At 36.2% G+C, this 22,274-nt stretch overlaps 1 protein-coding gene across 19 annotated transcripts in view; it reads left to right on the forward strand.

Moving 5' to 3' along the window:
• The window catches only part of CCDC7 (coiled-coil domain containing 7), a 327,078-nt gene that overhangs the window by 123,558 nt on the left and 181,246 nt on the right, over window positions 1–22,274 (forward strand). For 18 of the 19 annotated variants that reach the window (XR_009500275.1, XR_009500273.1, XR_009500274.1 and 15 more), the window contains 5 exons: window positions 7,736–7,891; window positions 8,776–8,848; window positions 16,847–16,936; window positions 17,294–17,401; window positions 17,870–17,995. Coding sequence is in view for 3 of the 19 variants with exons in the window: in XM_059911398.1 (XP_059767381.1) it covers window positions 7,736–7,891; window positions 8,776–8,848; window positions 16,847–16,936; window positions 17,294–17,401; window positions 17,870–17,995 (553 nt within the window). In the remaining 16 variants the exon portion in view is untranslated. The remainder of the gene's footprint in view (window positions 1–7,735; window positions 7,892–8,775; window positions 8,849–16,846; window positions 16,937–17,293; window positions 17,402–17,869; window positions 17,996–22,274) is intronic. The other variant, XR_009500289.1, reaches the window with a different exon arrangement.

Below are 22,274 nucleotides of genomic sequence, written 5' to 3' on the forward strand. Positions count from 1 at the left end.
TTTAAAATTATCTCTTTGTCCTTAACTTTTTACATTTTAACTATAAAGTGTCCTGGTGTGGATCTCTTTGAGTCCAGTTTATTTTGAATTCTCTGGCCTTCCTGGATCTGGATGTCTGTTTCTTTCCCCAGCTTAGGGAAGTTTTGTACCCATTATTTCCTCAAAAAAGCTTTCTGCTTTTTCTCTCTCCTTCTTCTGGGAATCCTATAATGTGACTGTTAGTCCACTTGATGTTGTCCTGTTAGTCCCTTAAGCTATCTTCACTTAAAAAATTTTTTTTAATTTTTGCTGCTCTGATTAGGTGGGTTCCTGTGCCCTGTCTGAGTTCTCTTATCCTTTCTGCTGCTTCATCTAGTCTGCTCTTGAACCCCTCTAGTGTATTTTTCAGTTAAGTTATTGTATTCTTTAGCTCTCTGGCTTCTTTTTTTTAATTTTTATTTTTTAAAATTTATTTTATTGAAGTATACAGAAAGTCCCTTACATACGAACGAGTTCTGTTCCAAAAGCATGTTCATGAGTCCAATTTGTTGGTATAAGTCCAGGAACGTTAGCCTAGGTACCCAACTAACATAATTGTCTATATAGTACTGTACTGTAATAGGTTTATAATACTTTTCACACAGATAATACATAAAAAACAAACACAAAAAATAAACATTTTTAATCTTATAGTACAGTGCCTTGAAAAGTACAGTAGAACAGTACAACAGCTGGCATCAAATGAACAGGCAAGAAGAGTTATAGACTGGAGGAGGGAGTGGAGGTGGGAGATGGTAGAGCTGAAGGATCATCAGAAATAGGAGAAGGAGGGCAAGCTGCAATTTCACTCACACCTGACGTTGATGACACAGATTCTGATTCCTTGCTGGATTCAAGTCTACCTACCCTCTTGAATAAAGGTTCCAGTGATGTCTGGTTAGTAGCTCTTTTTTTTCTCATCATAGATGACATGGTAGCTCTGGATTGCATTCTGAATGGCTGCTGCAACCTTCGTGTGTACTGTTCTACATTCAGGTCCTGTGCCTCAAAAACTAACATTGCTTCCTCAAATAAAGAAAATCCCCTTGCCATTTCCTGCATTGTGAATCTCTTCAGTTCTTCAGTTACTTCTTCTTGTCGCTCCACTCTCTCAATTATTTTCACTTTTGTTTCCATTATTATCGCTCGGTGCTTCTTAGCAGTACCAGCTACATCACCACTGCTTTTACACTTGCTTCCGGACATCCTGGGCTTGAAATAAAGACACTGTACTACTGTACTCTATATAGTACTGTACAGTAAAGTACACAAAAGCACAACCACTTGTAGAGGATGCACACACATGACAGCGTACACCAGACATGTGAGCTAACTTACGTGATTGGACATGCAAATGCATGTTCACATCTTTGAAAGTTCGCAATTTGAAGGTTCATATGTAAGGGACTTACTATAGTTGATTTACAGTGTTTTGTTAATTTCTGCTGTACAGCACAGTGATTCAGTTATACGTGTGTGTGTGTGCGTGTATATATATATATATATACACGCACACACACGCACATACATTCTTTTTCATATTCTTTTCCATTATACTTTATCACAGGATATTGAATATAGTTCCCTGGGCTATAAATTAGGACCTTGTGGTTTATCCATTCTGTATAATTTATCCCTCCCCTACCCTCTTTCCCCTCTGGTAACCATAAGTTTGTTTTCTGTGTCTGTGAGTCTGTTTCTGTTTTGTAGGTAAGTTCATTTGTGTCACATTTTAGATTCCACATATAAGTGATATCATATGGTATGTCTTTCTCTTTCTGACTTCACTTAGTACGATAATCTCTAGGTCCATCCATGTTGTTGCAAATGGCATTATTTCATTCTTTTTTATGGCTGAGTAATATTCCATTGTATATATGTACCACATCTTCTTTATCCATTCAGCTGTCGATGGACATTTAGGTTGTTTCCATGTCTTGGCTATTGTGAATAGTGCTGCTATGAACATAGGGGTGCATGTATCTCTTTGAATTATAATTTTGTCCAGATATACGCCCAGGAGTGTTATTGCTGGATCACATGGCAACTGTATTCTTAGTTTTTTGAGGAACCTCCATACTGTTTTCCATAGTGGCTGCACCAGTATACATTCCCACCAACAGTGTAGGAGGGTTCCCTTTTCTCCACACCCTCTCCAGAATTTGTTATTTGTAGATATTTTTAATGATGGCCATTCTGACCAGTGTGAGGTGGTACCTCATTGTAGTTTTGATTACCTTTCTCTAATAATTAGAGATGTTAGCTCTATGACTTCTGTTTGGATTTTTCTTGGATTTTTCTTACATTTTCTTTCTCTTTGTTCAAGTTCTTACTGTGTTCCATTCTCCTTAGTTTGGTGAGCATATTATTATGACCATTACTTTGAACTCTTTCTCAGGTATTACTTATCACTGTTTCATTAATGTTTTTTCTGTGTATTTAAAATTGAAGTATAGTTGATTTACAGTATTGTATTAGTTTCAGATGTACAACATAGTGATTTAATATTTTTATAGATCATAATCCATTTAAAGTTATTACAAAACAATGGCTGTATTTCCCGGTACTATACAGCGTATCCTTGTTGCTTATCTATTTTATACGTAGTGGTTTGTATCTCTGAATGTTATTTTTGTTTGGTTGGCCTTGTGTAAGGTGACCTTGTCATTCAACCCTGCCTTAGGTCTGGGTTGTCTCTCAAACCTTTGTTGTTGTCCAAGCAGCCTATTTTAGTTGTAATAATTCTCAGTCATTGAGGGTGTTCCTAGACCAGTCAGTGTCTTGGAGGGGAAATCTCATTCCTAGATTCAGGCTGATTTGAAGTGAGACCCTCCGCTAATAGCTTTTAAAGGATGCAAATATGTACAGTCCCATGTGACTGCAAGTGTAAGCCCTGCTGGCCCCCAGAACTGGGCAAACTGGAGGTGTCCTGGGCAGCAGTCAAAAAATTGGGGCTCCAGACGAGTGTACAGGCTCCTTTCTGTGAGATACTGTTGCTGACCAGGGTCCTTGGACTCTTTAATGAATAGAAATTGATGAGGTCAGACAAGAAATTGAGGCAAGGCTTTACTGGGACTCATGCTGCAGCATGAGGGAGTAGAAACAAGTCCATGTGGTCTAACGTAGTGGTGGTGTAATGTGTAATATAAGTCAGTGTTTCCGTATTGATTTTCTGTCTGGATCATCTGTCCATTGATGTGAGGGGGATGTTAAAGTCCCCTACTGTTATTGTGTTACTGCCAATTTCTCTCTTTATGTTTATTAATATTTGCTTTATGTATTTAGGTGCTCCTGTGTTGGGTGCATATATATTTACAATTGTTTTATCTTCTTGGATTGATCCCTTTATCATTATTTAATACCCTTCTTTGCTTCTTGTTATAATCTCTAAGTCTATTTATTTTTGATATAAGTATTGTTACCCCAGCTTTCTTTTGCTTTCCATTTTACATGGAATACCTTTTTACATCCCCTCACTTTCAGTCTGTTGTATGTCTTAGATCTGAAGTGAGTCTCTTGTAGGCACCATATATATATATATATATATGTATATGTGTGTGTGTGTGTGTGTGTGTGTGTATATATATATATATATATATATATATATATATATATATATAGTTTTTGTGTCCATTCAGTCACTCTGTGTCTTTTGATTGGGGCATTTATTCTGTTTACATTTAGTGCGATTATTGATTAATATGTTCTTATTGCCATTTTGTTAATTGTTTTGGATTTGGTTTTGTAGGTCTTTTTTCCCCTTCTTTTGTTCTTTTGTGATTTGACGACAATCTTTAGTGTCATGTTTGAATTCTTTTCTCTTTTTGTGTGTGTGTCTATAATAGGTTTTTGGTTTGAGGTTACCATGAGATTTATATATAGGAATCTCTCAATATATATATGATTATTTTCAATTTCTGATTTCTTAATTTTAAATGAATTTTAACAACCCTGTATTTTTACTTCCTTTCCCCCATGATTACTGTTTTTCACATCATCTTTCACATCTTTTTGTTTTATGTATCCCTTAACTGCTTATTGTGAATATAGATAATTTTACTACTTTTGTCTTTTAACCTTCCTACTAACTTTGTATGTGGTTGATTTACTACCTTTACTGTATATTTGCCTTTATCAACGAGCTTTTTCCTTTTGTACTTTTTGTGTTTCTAGTTGTTGCCTTTTCTTTTTCTCATAGAGAAGTTCCCTTAACATTTCTTATAATGCTAGTTTGGTGATGCTTTTACCTGGTTGTAAAACTTTTGCTCTCTCCATCAAATCTGAAAGAAAGCCTTGTGGGGTAGAGCATTTCTTGTTGTAGGTTTTCCCTTTCATCATTTAAAATATACCATGCCACTCCCGTCTGGCCTATAGAGTTTCTGCTGAAAAGTTAGCTGATAAACTTATAGGAGTTGCCTTGTACCTGACTTGTTGCTTTCCCCTTGCTTTTAATATTCTCTCTTCATCTTATATTTTCTCATTTTAATTACAGTGTGTCTTGGTGTGGTCCTCTTTGGGATGATTGTGTTTGGGACTCTCTGTGCTTCCTGGACCTTGATGTCCATTTCCTTTCCCAGGCTAGGGAAGTTTTCAGCTATTATGTCTTCAATTATGTCCTCTGCCCCTTTTTCTCTCTTCTCCTTCAGGGATGCCTCTAATGCCAATGTTAATAGACTTGATGTTGTCTCAGAGGTCTTTTAAACTGTCTTAATTTCTTTTTTATTCTTTTTTTTTTCAGCTTCAGTGATTTTCATTATTCCTTTTCCAGCTCACTGTTCCATTTCTATGTATCATTTAATCTCCTATTGATTCCTTGTAGTGTATTTTTTTTTAAATTTTATTTGTTTATTTATTTATTTATGGCTGAGTTTCTGTGCGAGGGCTTTCTCCAGTTGTGGCAAGCGGGGGCCACTCTTCATCGCGGTGCACGGGCCTCTCACTATCGTGGCCTCTCTTGTTGCGGAGCACAGGCTCCAGATGCGCAGGCTCAGTAGTTGTGGCTCACGGGCTCAGCTGCTCCGCGGCATGTGGGATCCTCCCAGACCAGGGCTCGAACCCATGTCCCCTGCATTAGCAGGCAGACTCCCAACCACTGTGCCACCAGGGAAGCCTCCCTTGTAGTGTATTTTTAATTTTAGGTATTGTATTTTTCAGCTCTTTTTGGTTCTTCTTTTTATCTTCTAACTTTGTTAAACTTCTCACTGTGTTCATTCTTCTCCCAAGTTGTTTGATTATTTTCATGATTATTACCTTGAACTTTTTGTTGGGTAGATTGCCTACTTCCATTTAACTTAGTTCTTCTTCTGGGACTTTATCTTGTTCCTTCGTTTGGAACATGTTCCTCTGTTGCCTCATATTGCCTAATTTTCTGTTTTTCTTTCTGTTTATCTTGGAGAAGGAGCCTTTTGTAGGAGATGTCCTATGCGTCCCAGCAGCACACTCCCCTCTGGTCACCAGAGCTGTCTGTTCTAGGAGTGACCCCTATGTGGGCAGGCTGACTACCATGAGTAGTCTCCTAGATGTGGCTGGGCCCTGGTCTGGTTGGTTGCCAGGCCTTGCCATGTGTGGAGGCTCTCAGCCATTGGTTGACAGGGCTGGGTCATGAGGTAGCTGGCTGTGGAACCCTGAGGGCTCTTAGGGCTAGTCCTGGCCCACTGGTGGGCAGAGCTGTGTTCTGGGGTGGGTGTTTGCTGGGCTGGTATTCCCAGATGTAGTGTCAGCCTGCTGCCATGTGGGGCTGGTTCCTGACAGGCCTGGCTGAGGGGTCCAAAGTATCTCATAACTGGTGTTGGCCTGTTGGTGGATGGCACCAGCTCTTGGGGTCCTGGAGCTGGTGTCAGTGTGCTGGTAGGCAGGGCTGGGGCCCAAGGTGTCCTAGGGCTAGTGCTGGCTCACTGGTGGGCAGAGCTGAATCCTGGGTAAGTCCTGGGTCTCTGGCTGTAGGTCCCTGCGAGTCCCAAAGCTGGTGTTTACCCACTGGTAGGTTGGGCTAGATCCCAGAGCCACTGGCTACGGAGCCCATGGTGTCCCAGTGCTGGTGTTGGCCTGCTGGTGAGTAGGTCCAGGACCCAGGGGTTTGCAGCACAGGTGCTGGTCTCCTGGTGGGCAGCTGAATCCTGATAAGGTAGGCTGCAGGGTTGTGATGATCCTGGGCTGGCATTTGCCCACTGGTGGTGTGGGTCAGGGCTCAAGGGATCCCAGGGCTGGTACCCACCCACCTGTGTGTGAATCCACATCCTGGGCCTAGTTCTGACCCACTGGTAGGCCACTGGTAGGTCCTGATGTCTCTGGCTTTTGGACCTAGGGGTACCAGAAGTGGTGTCAGACTGCTGATGGGCAGGGCTGGTTCATGACATAGCTAGCTGTAAGATCTGGGGTGTCCTGAAGCTTGTTTCAGTCTGGTGGTAGGTGGGGCCAGGTGTCTGGGAGCCTGGCTGATGGGCCTGAGGTGGCTAATACCTGGTGTTCGTCTGCTAGTGGGTGGGGCTGGGGCCCAGGGGGTCCCAGGGCTGGTGCCTGCCTGTTGGTGGGTGGGCTGGGTCCTACCATGGCAGGCTGCAGGCTGCAGTGGTCCTGGGGCTGGTGTCTGCCTGCTGGTGGATAGAGCTATGTCCCAGGGTGGCTGTGGGCTCAGGGCATCTTAAGGTAGCTAGTGGGTATGTCCCTGCCTGGCTAGTTGCTTGGCCTGAGAACCTTGGTTCTGGTTCTGACAGACTGGTGGCTGAGGCTGGGTCCCAGTGCTAATAAGCTAGAGGGAGTATTCCAAAGTGACATTTGTTCTACCAGTGTCCATGTGGTAGAAAGAGCTCCCCAAAATGGCTGACACCAGTTGATGTGTCCCCATGGTGAGCTCCAGTTGCCTCCTGACTTTCTGGTAGGCTCTCCAAGATCAGCAGGTGGGTCTGACCCAGACTCCTTTCAAATTATTGCTTCTATCATGACTCCTGGGCCACGTGAGATGGTGTTTGTGCCCTTTAAGAGGAGTCTCTATTTCCCATAGCCTTGTGACTTTACCAAAAGTAAGCCCCATTGACCATCAAAGCCAAATATTCTGGGGGCTTGTCTTCTTGGTGTAGGACTCCTGGGCAGGGAAGCCCAGTGTGGGGCTTGGACCTCCCATTTCTTAGGGATAACCTCTGCCATTGTAATTATCCTCCCATTGTGGGTTACTCACTTGGGGCTATGGATCTTGACTGTACTGTGACTCCACCCCTCTGACCTGTCTTGTTGTGGTTCCCTCTTTATATCTTTAGTAGAAGATCTTTCCTGCTAATCATCCAGTTTTTCTCGTCAATGGTTGCTCTGTAAATAGTTGTCATTTTAGTGTGCCCATTAGAGGAGGTGAGCTCAGGGTGTTCCTACTCTGCCACCTTGCCCAAGCTGAGCCTCTGTGTGCCTTTTAAAACCCAGGAGATATATTATCCTTAGCCTGTTATCTAGCATCAATTTCACATTTGTATTGCTATTAGTGAATAATTATAATTGCTTATTTAATATTCTTATGGATTATGAAAATGATTCTTTAGTTACAAATAAATGTTGTTCATATAATCTAATAGCAGATGTTTCGTAATTCTAAAGCTCAGAGAAGGAAAGAGCTAGCCCTGCTATTTCAGATCTTTCACAGATCCTCAAGTCTCAAGATGGATCACCTTTTTTAAACACTTCAAATGAAGTTTTAACTGATGAAGATCTGTCCTATCTACTTTCGTCAAAGACCCATGATAAATCACTTACAAGAATATTATTGAGCAAAGAAATTCAAGATTCACAGTCTGTTGGAACATTGCTTCAAGGGAATGAAACAGTGACAGCATCATTCATTTCACCCCCTGTTGTTAAAATAAAGACTCTGGGTACTGACATCTCAAAGGTAAGATACAGTACAATAACTTGAAAGCTATTTATTTTAATTGCTATACTCCTTCAATATTTTGAATAAATGTTAATTAAAAACATCAATATTTTCTTATTTAAGTGGAATAAAAAGTTTGCCTTTTGATACAACCTGTTTTATATTTAGAATTTTAAAGTGATATTTGGGAATCAAAGTAATATTTTAATGTAAAAGTTCTAATCTATACCAACAAAGAATTTGTGGCTTAGATTATAGTTTTAATGATAAATTAAAAGATACTCAATTTCTAACTGAGACAGGGAAATTTTTATTTCAGGTTCATCTACAAAAATGTACATTATTTATACATTAAGGTATTTGTGAAAGCATAGTCGTTTTGAAATAATTTTATATGCCTTAAACAAGCCCTAGAAAATTATTAGAATTGCCTTTGTTAAAATACTATTTAATTAGAAAATTCTTATTTTAAAATTTGGGGAAAAAGGGAAATGATAAAATGGCTGTACATATTTAACATATATTCATAATATTTTTTATCATATAAGTTATTAAAGTAGCCTTATAAAAATAATTTTTTAAAGCCATTTGAGTTTCTCTAGAGATTGAATCAGGTGAAAATATAAATCTAAACTAGAATCATAATAAAAAATTATTAACATGATGTATTTGGAATTATTTATGAGGAAGAATCACAATATTGCTTGGGTGGGTCCCTCCACACCATTAAGTGTTCCCAAATGTCTCTCAGATCCATTAATTGTTCTCATTTTAAAATTTGATACATTCAGGAAATAATGAAAAGTAAAATGTTACTGTAATGACACTGTAGATATAAAAGAAGGTAATTAGAGTTCTAAGATGTATAATTTTTAATTACTTATTTTAACTTTGTAATTAAGGCTGATATTTTAGAAGAGAATTTACGAAGTAAGATTAAAAAACAAACTTACGAAGAAGCAAGAGAATTTCAAGGTAAAAAGATTTTCTGTTTTGTAAGATAAAAATGTTAATGATTGTGTGTTCCCGTATTATAAGTAAATGAAGTGAGAACATTACTAAATGTAGAAATAACTTCTTAGACAGTCATGAGATAATATACAAATATATTGACCAATACATAAAAATTAATTTGGTGAGTTAACATATTACTCAGTCTATCTTAACTAAAATTTGTGTAAAGGGAAGTGATAGCTTTGTCTCAACCAAATAACAGTATATGGCATTATGAATTCTTAACATAATATTATACCAAAAATTCATCAGGGTATAAGCAGGAAAAAAGATGATTTGTGTTATAAATAAGTAATATTTTAGCTAAGGTTTTTGGGCGTTTGATGTATAATATATTTTTTTAAATGTAAGTTTATTTTTCTTTTCCAACATGTATAGCTTTTATAACCAACCCATGTCTTATTGCATTGGCCGGAACTTCCAAAATCAAATTAAATGGTTGTGATGTAGAGTGCAGGAGTATCACTCTTCTTTTGTGCTTTGAACAGAGAGTGCCTCTACACTTTCACCTGTGATGATTGGTTATCTGAGATAAATATTTTTTATTATGGTCAGGATGTTTTCTTTTGTTCAAAGTTTATTACGAATTTTTAACCAGCAGTTGAACTCATTTTAATCAGTTGACAAAAATTTTTTTCATTGTGGTAAAGTATACATAACATTTGACATTTTAATCATCTTTAAATAAAGTATACAATTCAATGGCATTAATTGCATTCACAGTGTTGTGCAACCATCACTACGTCTATTTCCACAACTTTTCATCACCCCCTCCAAAAAACTTGTTAAACGACAACTCCCATTCCTGCCTCCTTCCAGCCCCTGGTAACCTCTAACTTACTTTCTGTCTCTATGGACTTGCCTATTATGTTTCATATAAGTGGAATCATATAATATTTGTCCTTCTGTTCCTGGCCTGTATCACTTAGCATAATATTTTCAAGGTTCACCCACATTGTAGCATGTGTCAGAATTTCATTTCTTTATATGGCTTAATAATATATTTCGTTGTATGTACATACCACATTTTGTTTATCCATTCATCTGCTGATGGACATTTAGGTTGTTTCCACTTTTGGCTATTGTGAATAATGCTACAATGAACATGGTGTATGGTATCTGTTTAAATCTCTGTTTTCAATTGTTTGGGTAGGAGTGTATTCGCTGGATCATAAGATAATTCTAGGTTTAGCTTTTTTTTTTTTTTAACATCTTTATTGGAGTATAATTGCTTTACAATGGTGTGTTAGTTTCTGCTTTATAACAAAGTGAATCAGTTATACATATACATATGTTCCCATATCTCTTCCCTCTTGCGTCTCCCTCCCTCCCACCCTCCCTATCCCACCCCTCTAGGTGGTCAGCTTTTTGAGCAACTGCACAACTGTTTTCCACAGTGGCTGACCCATTTTATGTTCCCAGTAGCAACGTACAATGGTACACATCCTTGCCAACACTTGTTTTCCTTTTTGTTTAAATTACGGTTATTCTAGTAGGTATGAAATGTATCTCTTTGTAATTTTGATTCACATTTATTTAATTCTAAAGATGTTAAGCATCTTTTTTTGTGCTTATTGGTAATCTGTATATCTTCTTTGGAAAAAATGTCTATACAACTCCTTCACCCATTTTTTTTAAGTGGGTTGTTTGTCTTTTGTTGCTGAATTGTAGAGGTTCTTTATATATTCTGGGTAGTAAACCTTTATCAGATACATGGTTTGCAAATATCTTCTCTCATTCTGTAGGTTGTCTTTTCACTTTCTTGATAATATCCTTTGCTGGATAAGAATTTGTAACTTCATGAAGCCCAATTTATCTTTTTTTGTTCCTTGTGCTTTTGGTGTCATATATGAGGATCCATTGCAAAATCCGAGGTAATAGAGATTTATCCCTGTGTTTTCTTCTAAGAGATTTATGAATTTAGTTTGAGTTGCTTGTTGTGTATGGTATGTTCTGCAAAAGTATATGGTTTTTGCCCACAGATGGCAGCTCATACCTATTAATGGTGGGTCAAAGCAGTGACTTGGGACCTGAACATGGGATGTAGAGCAGCAGCAGCAGCTCCAGTCCCATAGATGGTAAAGTTCTGTAGCTTCCTGATTTCAGAGAGCAGGGCAAATCAGCAGCTGGGGTCACTGGGGGTAGGTCTCACTGCAGTGACAGCTCCAGCCCCAGGGAGGAGTTGTAGTGGCATGAACTCCAGTCATCTCTGTCAGCTGGCTTCTGTGTTGGTGAAGGCTGTGGGGCTCCTCTCATATCCACGGTGGTGAGACTTGCTGGGGTTCTCCTGCTCTTATTTTCCCTATGGGATGAAAACCCTCTCAGGGCATTCCTCTAGGCACTGAGCTGCTCTGGATTGGGGGATGTGGTGATGCAGGTAAAATGCTGCCTACATTTTTCTGTGCAGCCATCCTTGGTTTTTGAGCTCCATGGGGTTTCTGCTGCTTCTTTGTTGGAGTCCAGAGCTTTCCCAGAGCTGTTTTTGTTGGTTTATAATTATTTATTTATTTATTTTGTTGTTTTTGTTGGGGAGATGAGGGTTGAGACCTCTTAGCCCTCCATCTTGCTGACATCACCTTCCCAGTCAGTGTTTTTTTTTAATAGTTTCTTTTACTCTGTTGAGAATTACCATCAGTTCACTGACAATGTCCATCTTTTCCTTTAAATCCATGAGCATATTTATAATAGCTTTGTTCAAAGTCCTTTTTTGGCTAATTCCAATATTTGCATAATCTCCGGATCTATTTCTATTAACTATTTTTTCCCCTGGTTTGGGGTCATATTTTCCTATGTGCATGTCTAGTATTTTTAAAATTATTATTACATGTTGCTTACTATGGATTCTATTTTTTTTTTAACTCTCAATAATGTTTTCTTATTTTGAAGAATACTGTTTTTAGTTTTTGAAGGCATTTAACTTACTTGTGGCTCAGCTTTGTCCTGTTGAAGCTTGGTTTTGGGCTTTGTTAGTCCATGCCTAGACTAGTCCTTTCTTTAGGGCTAGAGTAGCCCTACTCCTAAAAAGAGGCCTTTTTGAGCTCTAAGCTAAGCATTTTGGATATTAGCAAGGTTTCTCCACTCTGAATAATTGGAACCCCAGTGTCTCCCATCACTATGCAATATCTGTAAACTCCACGCAGCTCACAGCTCCAAAATAATTTATTTCTTCCAGACTTTATTGTGTTTTGTATTGTTTGTGGGCAATTTAGTGTCTTCCCAAAGACTCAAAGGACTTTATGCAAATTTCAAGCACTCTATGCTTATACCTTTCTATATGGTACCCTGTTCCACAAATTCTGTTTACCTCATTAGACCCAAACCTTGATCTCTTGTCTCTTTTCAGTGAGATCCTTTTCCTGTATTTGAGCTGAACTTATCTGTACTACTAGGAATGCACCCTGAGAAAACCACCAAGATGAATAATGTGTTTCTCTGCTCCAAGGGATCACAGTCTTGTGCTCTCTGTTTCCACTGCCCAAAAGCATTTGCTTCCTATATTTTATCTAGATTCAATTTTCATAGATCATTGATTTATTATCACAGTTTGTACACTTAGCCTTTGTAGTTCACTGTACACATGCTAAAAAGGAACATACTGGAAACTCATATATGTTTTTATAATGAGAAAATATAACTCTTTCATGTGTAACTCTTCCTCTTCCATGAGGAAGGGTCACATACTTTTTCAAAGTTTTCCAGGTACCTAGGTTATCTGAGGGCAAAAACCATGTACTTTTGCAGAACAGAAAACGGATAATGTAGGAGATAAAAATTTGCCTATGGATCAAAATTTAGACTCATATGTTGAGGTACATTCTCTCTATACCCACTTTGTTGAGAGGTTTTTTTTTTATCATAAATGATTGTTGAATTTTGTCAAATGTTTTGTTCTGCACTTGAGATGATCATGTGACTTTTATCTTTCATTCTGTTAATGTGGTATATGACATTAATTGATTTGCATATGTTGGACCATTCTTGCATCTCAGGGATAAATACCAGTTGGTCATGGTGTATGATCCTTTGAATATCCTGTTGAATTCAGTTTGCTAGTATTTTATTGAGAATTTTGCATCTATGTTCATCAGGGATATTGGGCTGTAGTGTTCTTTTCTTATGTTGTCTTTGTCTAGTTTTGTTATCAGGGCGATACTAGCCTCATAAAATAAGTTTGGAAATGTACAAGAAAATGTACATTCATGCACACACATACACACACCTGCTAGAATTTTTATTGAGATTGCATTTTTAAAAAATAAATTTGTTTAGTTATTTATTTATTTTTGGCTGCATTGGGTCTTTGTTGCCGTGTGCGGGCTTTCTCTAGTTGTGGCGAGTGGGGGCTACTCTTTGTTGTGGGGTGTGGGCTTCTCATTGCAGTGGCTCTCTTGTTGTGGAGCACGAGCTGTAGGCGTGTGGGCTTCAGTAGTTGTGGCACATGGGCTCAGCAGTTGTGGCTTGCGGGCTCTAGAGCGCAAGCTCAGTAGTTGTGGTGCACAGGCTTAGTTGCTCCAGGGCGTGTGGGACCTTCCCGGACCAGGGCTCGAACTTGTGTCCCCTGCATTGGCAGGTGGCTTCTTAACCACTGTGCCACCAGGGAAGTCCGAGATTGCATTTTTAAAATACACACAAACACACACACACACATTGGAGAGGATTGATACCTTTTCAGTACTAATTATTCCAACCCATAAACATGGTACATAGCTCTATTTCTATACTTTTTTTAAAACTTCTCTCAGTAATAATTTATACTTTTCCCTGTGGAAGACATGCATATTTACTAGAAAAGAGGAACATTTTCTAACTGTAAAATGGTAAATTCAACTGGAGTACCCCTAAATTTATATGCAACCAAGAATACAGCTTCAAAATATATAAAGCAAAGTGTAATAGAACCAAAAGGAGAAATAGAAGATCCATAATTACAGCTGGAGATTTTAACAGATTTCTCTGTAAAGAAAAAGAAGAATTGAACAACAAGATTATCAAACATACATATACACATATTAAACATATACTGGATCATAAAGCAAGGATCAAGAAATGTCAAAGGATTAAAGTCATGTACACTGTCTTATGACCAGAGTACAATAAATCTAGAAACTAATAACACAAATTTAACTATGTCCACTTTATCTGGTGTTAGTAGAACCACACCATCTTTGTTTTAGTTAGTATTAGTATGATAAATCCCTTTGCATGAATAGAATAAAGTTTAAGTGACGCTGTATGTCTTCTTCATGGCTCTGTTGGAGCTTGCTCAGTCTTGAGAAGCTAAAGTCACAAGAAGGCCACATATAGGTCCTCTTATCAACAGTCCCAGCTGAGGCAGACATGTGAGTGATGAAGTCTCTAGCTCACATTGTCCTTTCAGTCACAAAAGTTTTATTTTGATGAAGTCCAATTTGTCTGTGTTTTTATTAGTCACATAGAATTTTGGTGCCACATGCAAGAAACTATTGCCTAACCTAAGGTCATAAAAATTTACTCATATTTTCTTTTAGGAGTAGTATAATTTTAACTCACTTTTATGTCTATAATACACTTTGAGTTGTATATAATGTGACACTGGAGTCCAACGTCACTCTTTTACATGTGGATATTCACTTGTTCCCATCACCATTCGCTGAGAAGACTGTTCTCTCCCCACTGATTTTTCTTTTGGAAAATCAGTTGATCATAAATGTGAGAGTTTATTTCTGAACTCAGTTCTATTCTATCAATATATATGCAATATTAAGTTTTTAAATTGGAAAGTGGGAGTTTTCCAACTTTTTTATTCTTATTCAAGATTGGGGTACTCTAGGTCCCTTAAGTTTCCAGTTGAGTTTTAGTATCACCTTATCAATTTCTGCAAAATAGCCATCTGGGATTTTGATAGGGATTAAATTGAGTCTGTAGATTATTTGGAGTGTATTGTGATCTTAACAATATTAAGTCTAATAATCCATAACCAGGGGTTGTCTTTCCATTTATTATATCTTATTTAATTACTTTCAATGTTGTTTTGTCGTTTTCAGTGTACAAGTCTTACACTTATTGTTAAATGTATTCTTAAGTGTTTTATTGATTTTGATACTATTGTAAATTTTTTTTTAATTAATTAATTAATTAATTTATTATTATTATTTTTTGGCTGTGTTGGGTCTTCGTTTCTGTGCGTGGGCTTTCTCTAGTTGTGGCAAGCGGGGGCCACTCTTCATCGCGATGCGCGGGCCTCTCACTATCGCGGCCTCTCTTGTTGCAGAGCACAGGCTCCAGACGCGCAGGCTCAGTAGTTGTGGCTCACGGGCCCAGTTGCTCCGCGGCATGTGGGATCTTCCCAGACCAGGGCTCGAACCCGTGTCCCCTGCATTGGCAGGTGGATTCTCAACCACTGCACCACCAGGGAAGCCTGATACTATTGTAAATTTAATCGTTTTTCTTAATTTTATTTCTGACTATTTCTTACTAGTGTGTTGAAGTACAACTAAATTTGTATATTGATCTTATCTCTAACCTTTGCTGAATTTATTTATTCAAATAGGTTTTGGTTTTTTTGAGTGTGTGTGTGTATGTGTATATTCCTTAGATATTCTCTATGTGATTTTTTTATTGTTATTCTCTTCTCTATTTTATTTATTTTTGCTCTAGTCTTTATTATTTGCTTCCTTATGCTTGCTTTGGGTTTACTTTGTTTGCTGATGGTGGTCTCTTTTCTTTTCAAAATAAGAGGTATCTGAAGCTGTACATTTTTTTGTAAGCATCACTTTATCTGCATCCCATAAATTTTGGTATGACATGTTTTTGTTTTCTTTCATCTCGAAGTATTTTCTAGTTCCCTTGTGATTTCTTTTTGATTGGTCATTTAGGAGTGTCTTTAATTTTCACTGATTTGTGAATTTCCTTAATCTCCTTCTATTATTGATTTCTAATGTCATTCCACAGGGGTTAAAGAACATACTTTATATGATGTCAAACCTATTAAATTTATTGAGGTTTGATTTATGGCCTAGCATATTGTATATCTTGGAGAATGTTCCATATGCGTGTGAGAAGAACACGTGTTCAGTTTTTGTTGGATGGAATGTTCTCTAGAAATCTATAGACCTCTGCAGAGCTCTAGTTAATTTACAGTGTTGTTCAATTATTCTGTTTCCTTCTTGATCTTAGTTGCTTTATCCATTATTTAAATTGGGGGTATTGAAGCCTCCAAATATTATTGTTGAAATGTCTGTCTGTAATTGCGTATGGTGGGTCATGAAATACCACAACAAGATTTTGGCCTGGAGCTGGACTCCTCAATGTACATACACAAATATAGATATACGCATATTCATACACATATATACCTACGTAAACATACATGCATATACACATAGATATATTTAGAAATCATGGGTCCTCATGAATGTCTTCAGTTCCAGTCCATCTCCTCAGGTCTTTTTTCCTTCCTTTGTTTTGTGTGTGTATGTCGTTTCTTCTACCGTGTGTACTTGACTGAACAACATCAACACATTTAATCATTTGATATATCCTATAATGCTGCTAAATTTGTTTCAGAATTATTTGCAGTCTTACTTTCCTTTTATTATTTTGTTGATTTAAGTTTATTTGGGGGGCAATATGTACAACCCGAAGTCTAAGTGTGCAAAAGGTATACAGTTGTCCCTTGGTATCCACAAGGGATTGGTTCCAGGACCCTCCTAGATACCAAAATCCAGAGATGCTCAAGTCCCTAATATAAAATGGTGTTCTATTTGCGTATAACATATGCACATCCTCCCGAATACTTTAAATCATCTCTAGATTACTTATAGTAACTACTACAATGTGAATGCTATATAAATAGTTGTAAATACAATGGAAGTATTATGTAAGTAGTTGCTGGCACATGGCAAATTAAAGTTTTCCTTTTTGGAACTTTCTGGAATTTTTTTCTGAATATTTGCAATCTGCATTTGATTGAATCTGCAGATGTGGAACCCGCAGATACAGAGGGCCAGCTGTACTTAGAGAAATATCATTCCTCCTGTACTCCCCAGTCCTCCTGTCACCCCCTTGACGGTAACTAAGTATATTGTTTTCTGATTTATCTTCCTTGTGTTTCATTTTGTAAAGATAAGTGTCTATTTTTGTCCACTTTTTCCCCCTTATTTCCCATTTGTTCTTACTCAAAAGGTAACATACTAGATATCCTTTTTTTAATTTAACATTGTGTCCTGGAAATGATAAAACAGTTTAAAACGCAACCCCATTAAAACTGTTCTCACAATTTTCATGTCAGATCTAGCATCATGGTAATTTAATTATAATTTTATAAAAATGAGAGAAAATGCTGCTGTATATATGTTTTAAATCTAGAGATTTCACAATAGATCTGTTTTTTTTATTTAATAGACTAAAATGTATCTCTTTATGTAGCTCCTGATAAAGAATCAGATGAAAATCTTCTGCTTGAGAATGAAGCAGTGCCAAAAACTAACACACAAATGTTGAAACTAAGAACTTCTAGAACAAATAGACGCAGTGGTAAGAATGATAATTTTATAGATCTTTAAATTATTTGAAGTTAAGCTCATCAAAAGATCTTTTTTCTTTGGTTTTCTTTAAATAATGGATAAAGCAACTAAGATCAAGGTGGAAACAGAATAATTGAACAACACTATATAGCTGTTTGTACATATATTTTTCAGAAATTTTACACCTTGATGTAAGTGTGAATACCCTAAGATAACTAGAAAACTAAAATGAAACCTTTGATACCTTTTGTTTGCTATTTGCATGGTCAGTGACTACTCTGTAAGAAGAGTGCCTCCACACACACTTATGAAAACTACCCACACAAATTTCTCACTTCACTTCCAGGGTCTGTTTAAATATAAGTTCACTGCTGTAGCTTTGCAGTCCTCTTCCTTTAATGTTGCACACATTAGCAGAAACTTTGCTGATTACTTGGTATATCCAGAAGTTTTATAATAGATCCATTTTTCTACTTAGCATTTCTTATAACTCAGCCAAAGGATATGCTGTCTATTCAAGATCAATTGCCTGAGGACATAGCTTTAATTTTAAAAGGCCAGTCTCAAATTAATGATGGAGCTACAGGAAGTGACAGTTTTGATAGTAAGTAATTAATTTAAAATCTTGAAAATTATTTTCAATTAAATTCAGGAGATCTTTGCTCCATAGTTCATGAATATATCTACAACCATTTTGTTCATTGGTGATTTATCTGTGTGTTCTATAATTCCTGAGTTGGATGGGTTAAATTTCCTACTATGATTATGGATTTCTCTGTTTCTTCTTATGTTGTGTCAAGTTTTGTCTTATATCTTATGATACTTTATCATTAACATTCATATAAATTTAAAATTAATAATTTTCCTAGAGGACAGACCCTTTTGGCCTAATAAAGGGACCCACTTTATCATTTTTATAGTTTTTGGGTTTTTTTTTTTCGCCTTGAAAATCTACCATGCCTGCTATTAAGGTGGCTCCAACTTCTGGCTGGAATTTGCATGACACATTTTTTTCTGTCCTGTTGCTTTAACCTTTTTGTATCATTATGATTTTTCTGTATCTCTAGTATGAAGCTTATAGCTGTGTATTTTTCAAATTCAGTCTGGTATCTTTGTCTTTTAATTAGCACTCATAATCACACTTCATCAAATTTTGGTATTTTGAGATTTAAGTTACATTTTCTTTGTGCTTCCTGTTCTTACTGTCTGATAAGTATCTTTTACTCTCTCTTCTGCTGTATATTTTTATATTATTACATTTTTTTCTTAGACATATCTGATACCTCAAATTTTAACTTTATTCTAAAGTGTGAATATACCAATAAAACTAAATAATATTTTAAATAATTAATATTAATATTAACCAATATTAAATTATTATTAATTTTACATTATTGATATCTCTGAGTATCTAAGCAGTAACAAGACTGATTCTATTTGCAGAAGTGAAAAATGTAGTCACATGTGTTTATTTTTCAATAGATAGTCTCTTCTAATAGTTATTACCACAAAGTATGATCTGCTTATATTAAGAAAGAGACAAAATATTGTTGGGTAATTAACATATTGTATACAGTCCTTACACAACTGATCTGGTTCTCTAGTGCATTTAAAAGTCTTATAGCTCAGAGTATGGATGAAGTATCAGATGAAAATATTTTGCCTAATACTTGGAGCTGCTAGAAAGAAAAAATTCAGTAGTAAATATCATTATAAAAAGTATTACATTATTTTAATTGAATTAATTGATTTTAATTGAATTAAGTGGTTCATGAATATGTAGCCTGATACACCTTACAAATATCACTGTCAAGTTTTTAAAAATTATATTATTTAAATTTTTTATTTCTCAGTTTCCTTGAAATTTTGTTGATTCTACCATTTACTGAAACATGCATGTTGAATTCTTTTACTATGATTTTGGATTTTTCTATTTCTTCTTGTATTACTGGCCTCTTTATACTGTCTCTGTTATCAGGTGTATACAATTTTTTAAAAGTACATATTTCTGGGGAACTCAACTTTTTATTTTTATTAAAGAGACCATCTTAATCTTTGGTAAGGTTCTTTGACTTAAATCCTGTTTTGTCTGACATTGACATAACTATAGCAGATTTATTTTGATTAATATATGCATACATATCATTTTTCATCTATTTACTTTCCACCTTTCTGTATCATTGAGCTTTGGTGTGGTGTATCTTATAAATAGTTTATAGTTAGATTGTTTATAAATCCAGTGTGACTTTCTTGTCTGTTCCTAGAACACGGAATCTGTCTATAATTATTAAAACTATTGATATATTGGATTTAAATATTCTGGGGTACTTTCTGTTTTTTCCTGCCTAATCCATTTTTCATTTTTCAATTATGTTGAATCATTATTTTTGTTTATTCCATTTTTTAAATCAATCTTATGTTTTGAAATGTGAGAACTTAAAAAATGTGAATATGCTTAGAAAAATGAAGTGTACCTTCAACTTTCGAAGCATGTATATGAAATAACAGAGAGGCTATACATGCTTTCAGTAAAAACACTCTCATGGTTACATTTAACCTCATAGTCCAGTCTTATTTTTTGATCATTTAAAAAATTGTAGTCATTTGCTTAAGTTGTTATAAAAATGAATGGAAACTTCAGGTGGTACTTAGTATATCTTAATAGTTCAGAGGCTTTACAATGAAAGTTTCATGTTTTAGTGGATTAAAAGCTTCTTTTCTTATAGCTGAGAAAATGGATATCAGCTGAAAATATTTCACCTGAATATAAAGTTTTAACCACAAAAATTCCATCTGAAATTAAGAATCTTGCAAGTTCTAGAAAACTGTTTTTGACAGTTTGACTATGATATGTGTATGTGTGGATCTCATTGAGTGTGCTTTACTTTCGTTTTGTTGAGCTTCTTTATGTGAGGATTAATGTTTTTCATAATATTGGGGAAGTTAATGATCATTGTTTCTTCACAAATTCTTTCTCTCCTTTTCTCTCCTTTTCCCATTATACATATATTGATACTCTTGTTTCCACTAATCTCTGAGGCTCTGTTCATTTTTCATTCTTTTTTCTTTCTCATCCTCAGACTGTATAATCTCAATTTATACCTCTGCTCAGTTTCACTGATTCTCTGCCTTTTTAACCCTTTTGATTCTCTCTTTCCATTTCAGTTATTGTTCTTTAAATTCCAGAATTTTTAAAATTCTTTTAAAAGGTTTCTATCATGTTATTGATATTATCTGATGGTGAGATATAATTTCTGTACTTTCCTTTAATTCTTTAGACATAGTTTCCTTTAGTTATTGGAACATATTTTTAAAAGCTTGTTTAAAATCTTTGTCTAGTAAGTTTAGTGTCGGGGCTTCCTCATTGAGAGTTCCTGTTGACTACTTTTATTCTGTTCTGTGTACTGGCCACTCTCTTGTTTCTTTGCATGTCTCATATATTTTTTTGATTGAAGACTAGCCACTTTAAATATAACATGCAACTATGGAAATCAGATTACTCCTCTTCCCCGGAGTTTGTTTTTTTTATTTATTTGATTGTTTAGTAAGTTTATTGGACTAGACTGTAAAGGCTGTATTCTTCATTGTATGTGGCCACTGAAGTCTCTGCACAGTTAACTTAGTAGTCAGATAATGATTGGACAGAGATTTTCTTAAGTGTAATGAAATCTCTCTGCCCCTGTTGAGAGGCTTCTGTTATTTTAATGACTCTGTCAATTGTAATAGTTGATTATCTTGGAAATTTAGATGGAAAATCATACTAAGTTTATAGTACAGTGTTGTTAATTATAAGCACAATGTTTTACAGCAGATATCTAGAACATTTTTATCTTGCATACCTGAAACTATACTTACTGAACAGCAACTTTTCATTTCCCCCTTCTTCCAGCGCATGGCAACCACCATTCTACTCTTTGGTTAGGAGTTTGGCTACTTTAATACCTCATATAAGTGGAATCCTGCAGTATTTGTTCTTCTGTGACAGGCTTATTTCACATAACATAATGTTTGAGAGGTTCACCTATGTTGTCACTTATAACAGGATTTCCTTCTTTTTTTTTTTTTTTTTTTTTTTGCTGCACCACATGGCATGTGGGATCTGGCATGCGGCATCTTAGTTCCCTGACCAGGGATTGAACCCACGCCCCCTGCAGTGGAAGCACAGAGTCTTAACCAATGGACCGCCAGGGAAGTCCCATGGATATCCTTCTTTTTAAAGAGTGAATAATATTCCATTTTATGTATGTACCACACTTTCTTTATCCATTCACCACTGATGGATGTTTAGGCTGCTTCCCCATCTTGGCTATTGTGAATAACGCTGCAATGAACATGAGAGAACAAATATCTTACTGATCCTGATTTCAGTTCCTCTGGATATTATACGGAAAAGTAGGATTGCTGGATTGTGTGGTAGTTATTAATTTTTTGAGGTACCTCTGTACCATTTTCCATAGTGGCTATACCCTTGTACATTCCCACCATCAGTGTACATCCTCACTACCATTTATCTTTCGTTTTTTTGATCATAGCCGTCCAAACAAGTGTGAGGTGATATCTCATTTTGGTTTATTTGCATTTCCCTGATGATTAGTGATGTTGAGCACCTTCTTAAATACCTATTGGTCATTTTTATCTCTTCTCTGGAAAAATATCTATTCAGGTCCTTTTCCCATTTTTTAATCAGGCTGTTTTATTGTTTAGTTTTAGGAGTTTCTTATATATATTTTGGAATTAACCCCTTATTACATATGTGGTTTGCAAATATTTTTCCCATGCCATACATTGACTTTTCACTCTTTTTATCATTTACCTTGCTGTGCAGAGCTTTTTAGTTTGGTTCCACTTGTTGATTTTTGCTTTTGTTGCCTGTATTTTTGATA

This window comes from Balaenoptera ricei, chromosome 2, assembly GCF_028023285.1.
Source record: "Balaenoptera ricei isolate mBalRic1 chromosome 2, mBalRic1.hap2, whole genome shotgun sequence".
NCBI lineage: Eukaryota > Metazoa > Chordata > Mammalia > Artiodactyla > Balaenopteridae > Balaenoptera > Balaenoptera ricei.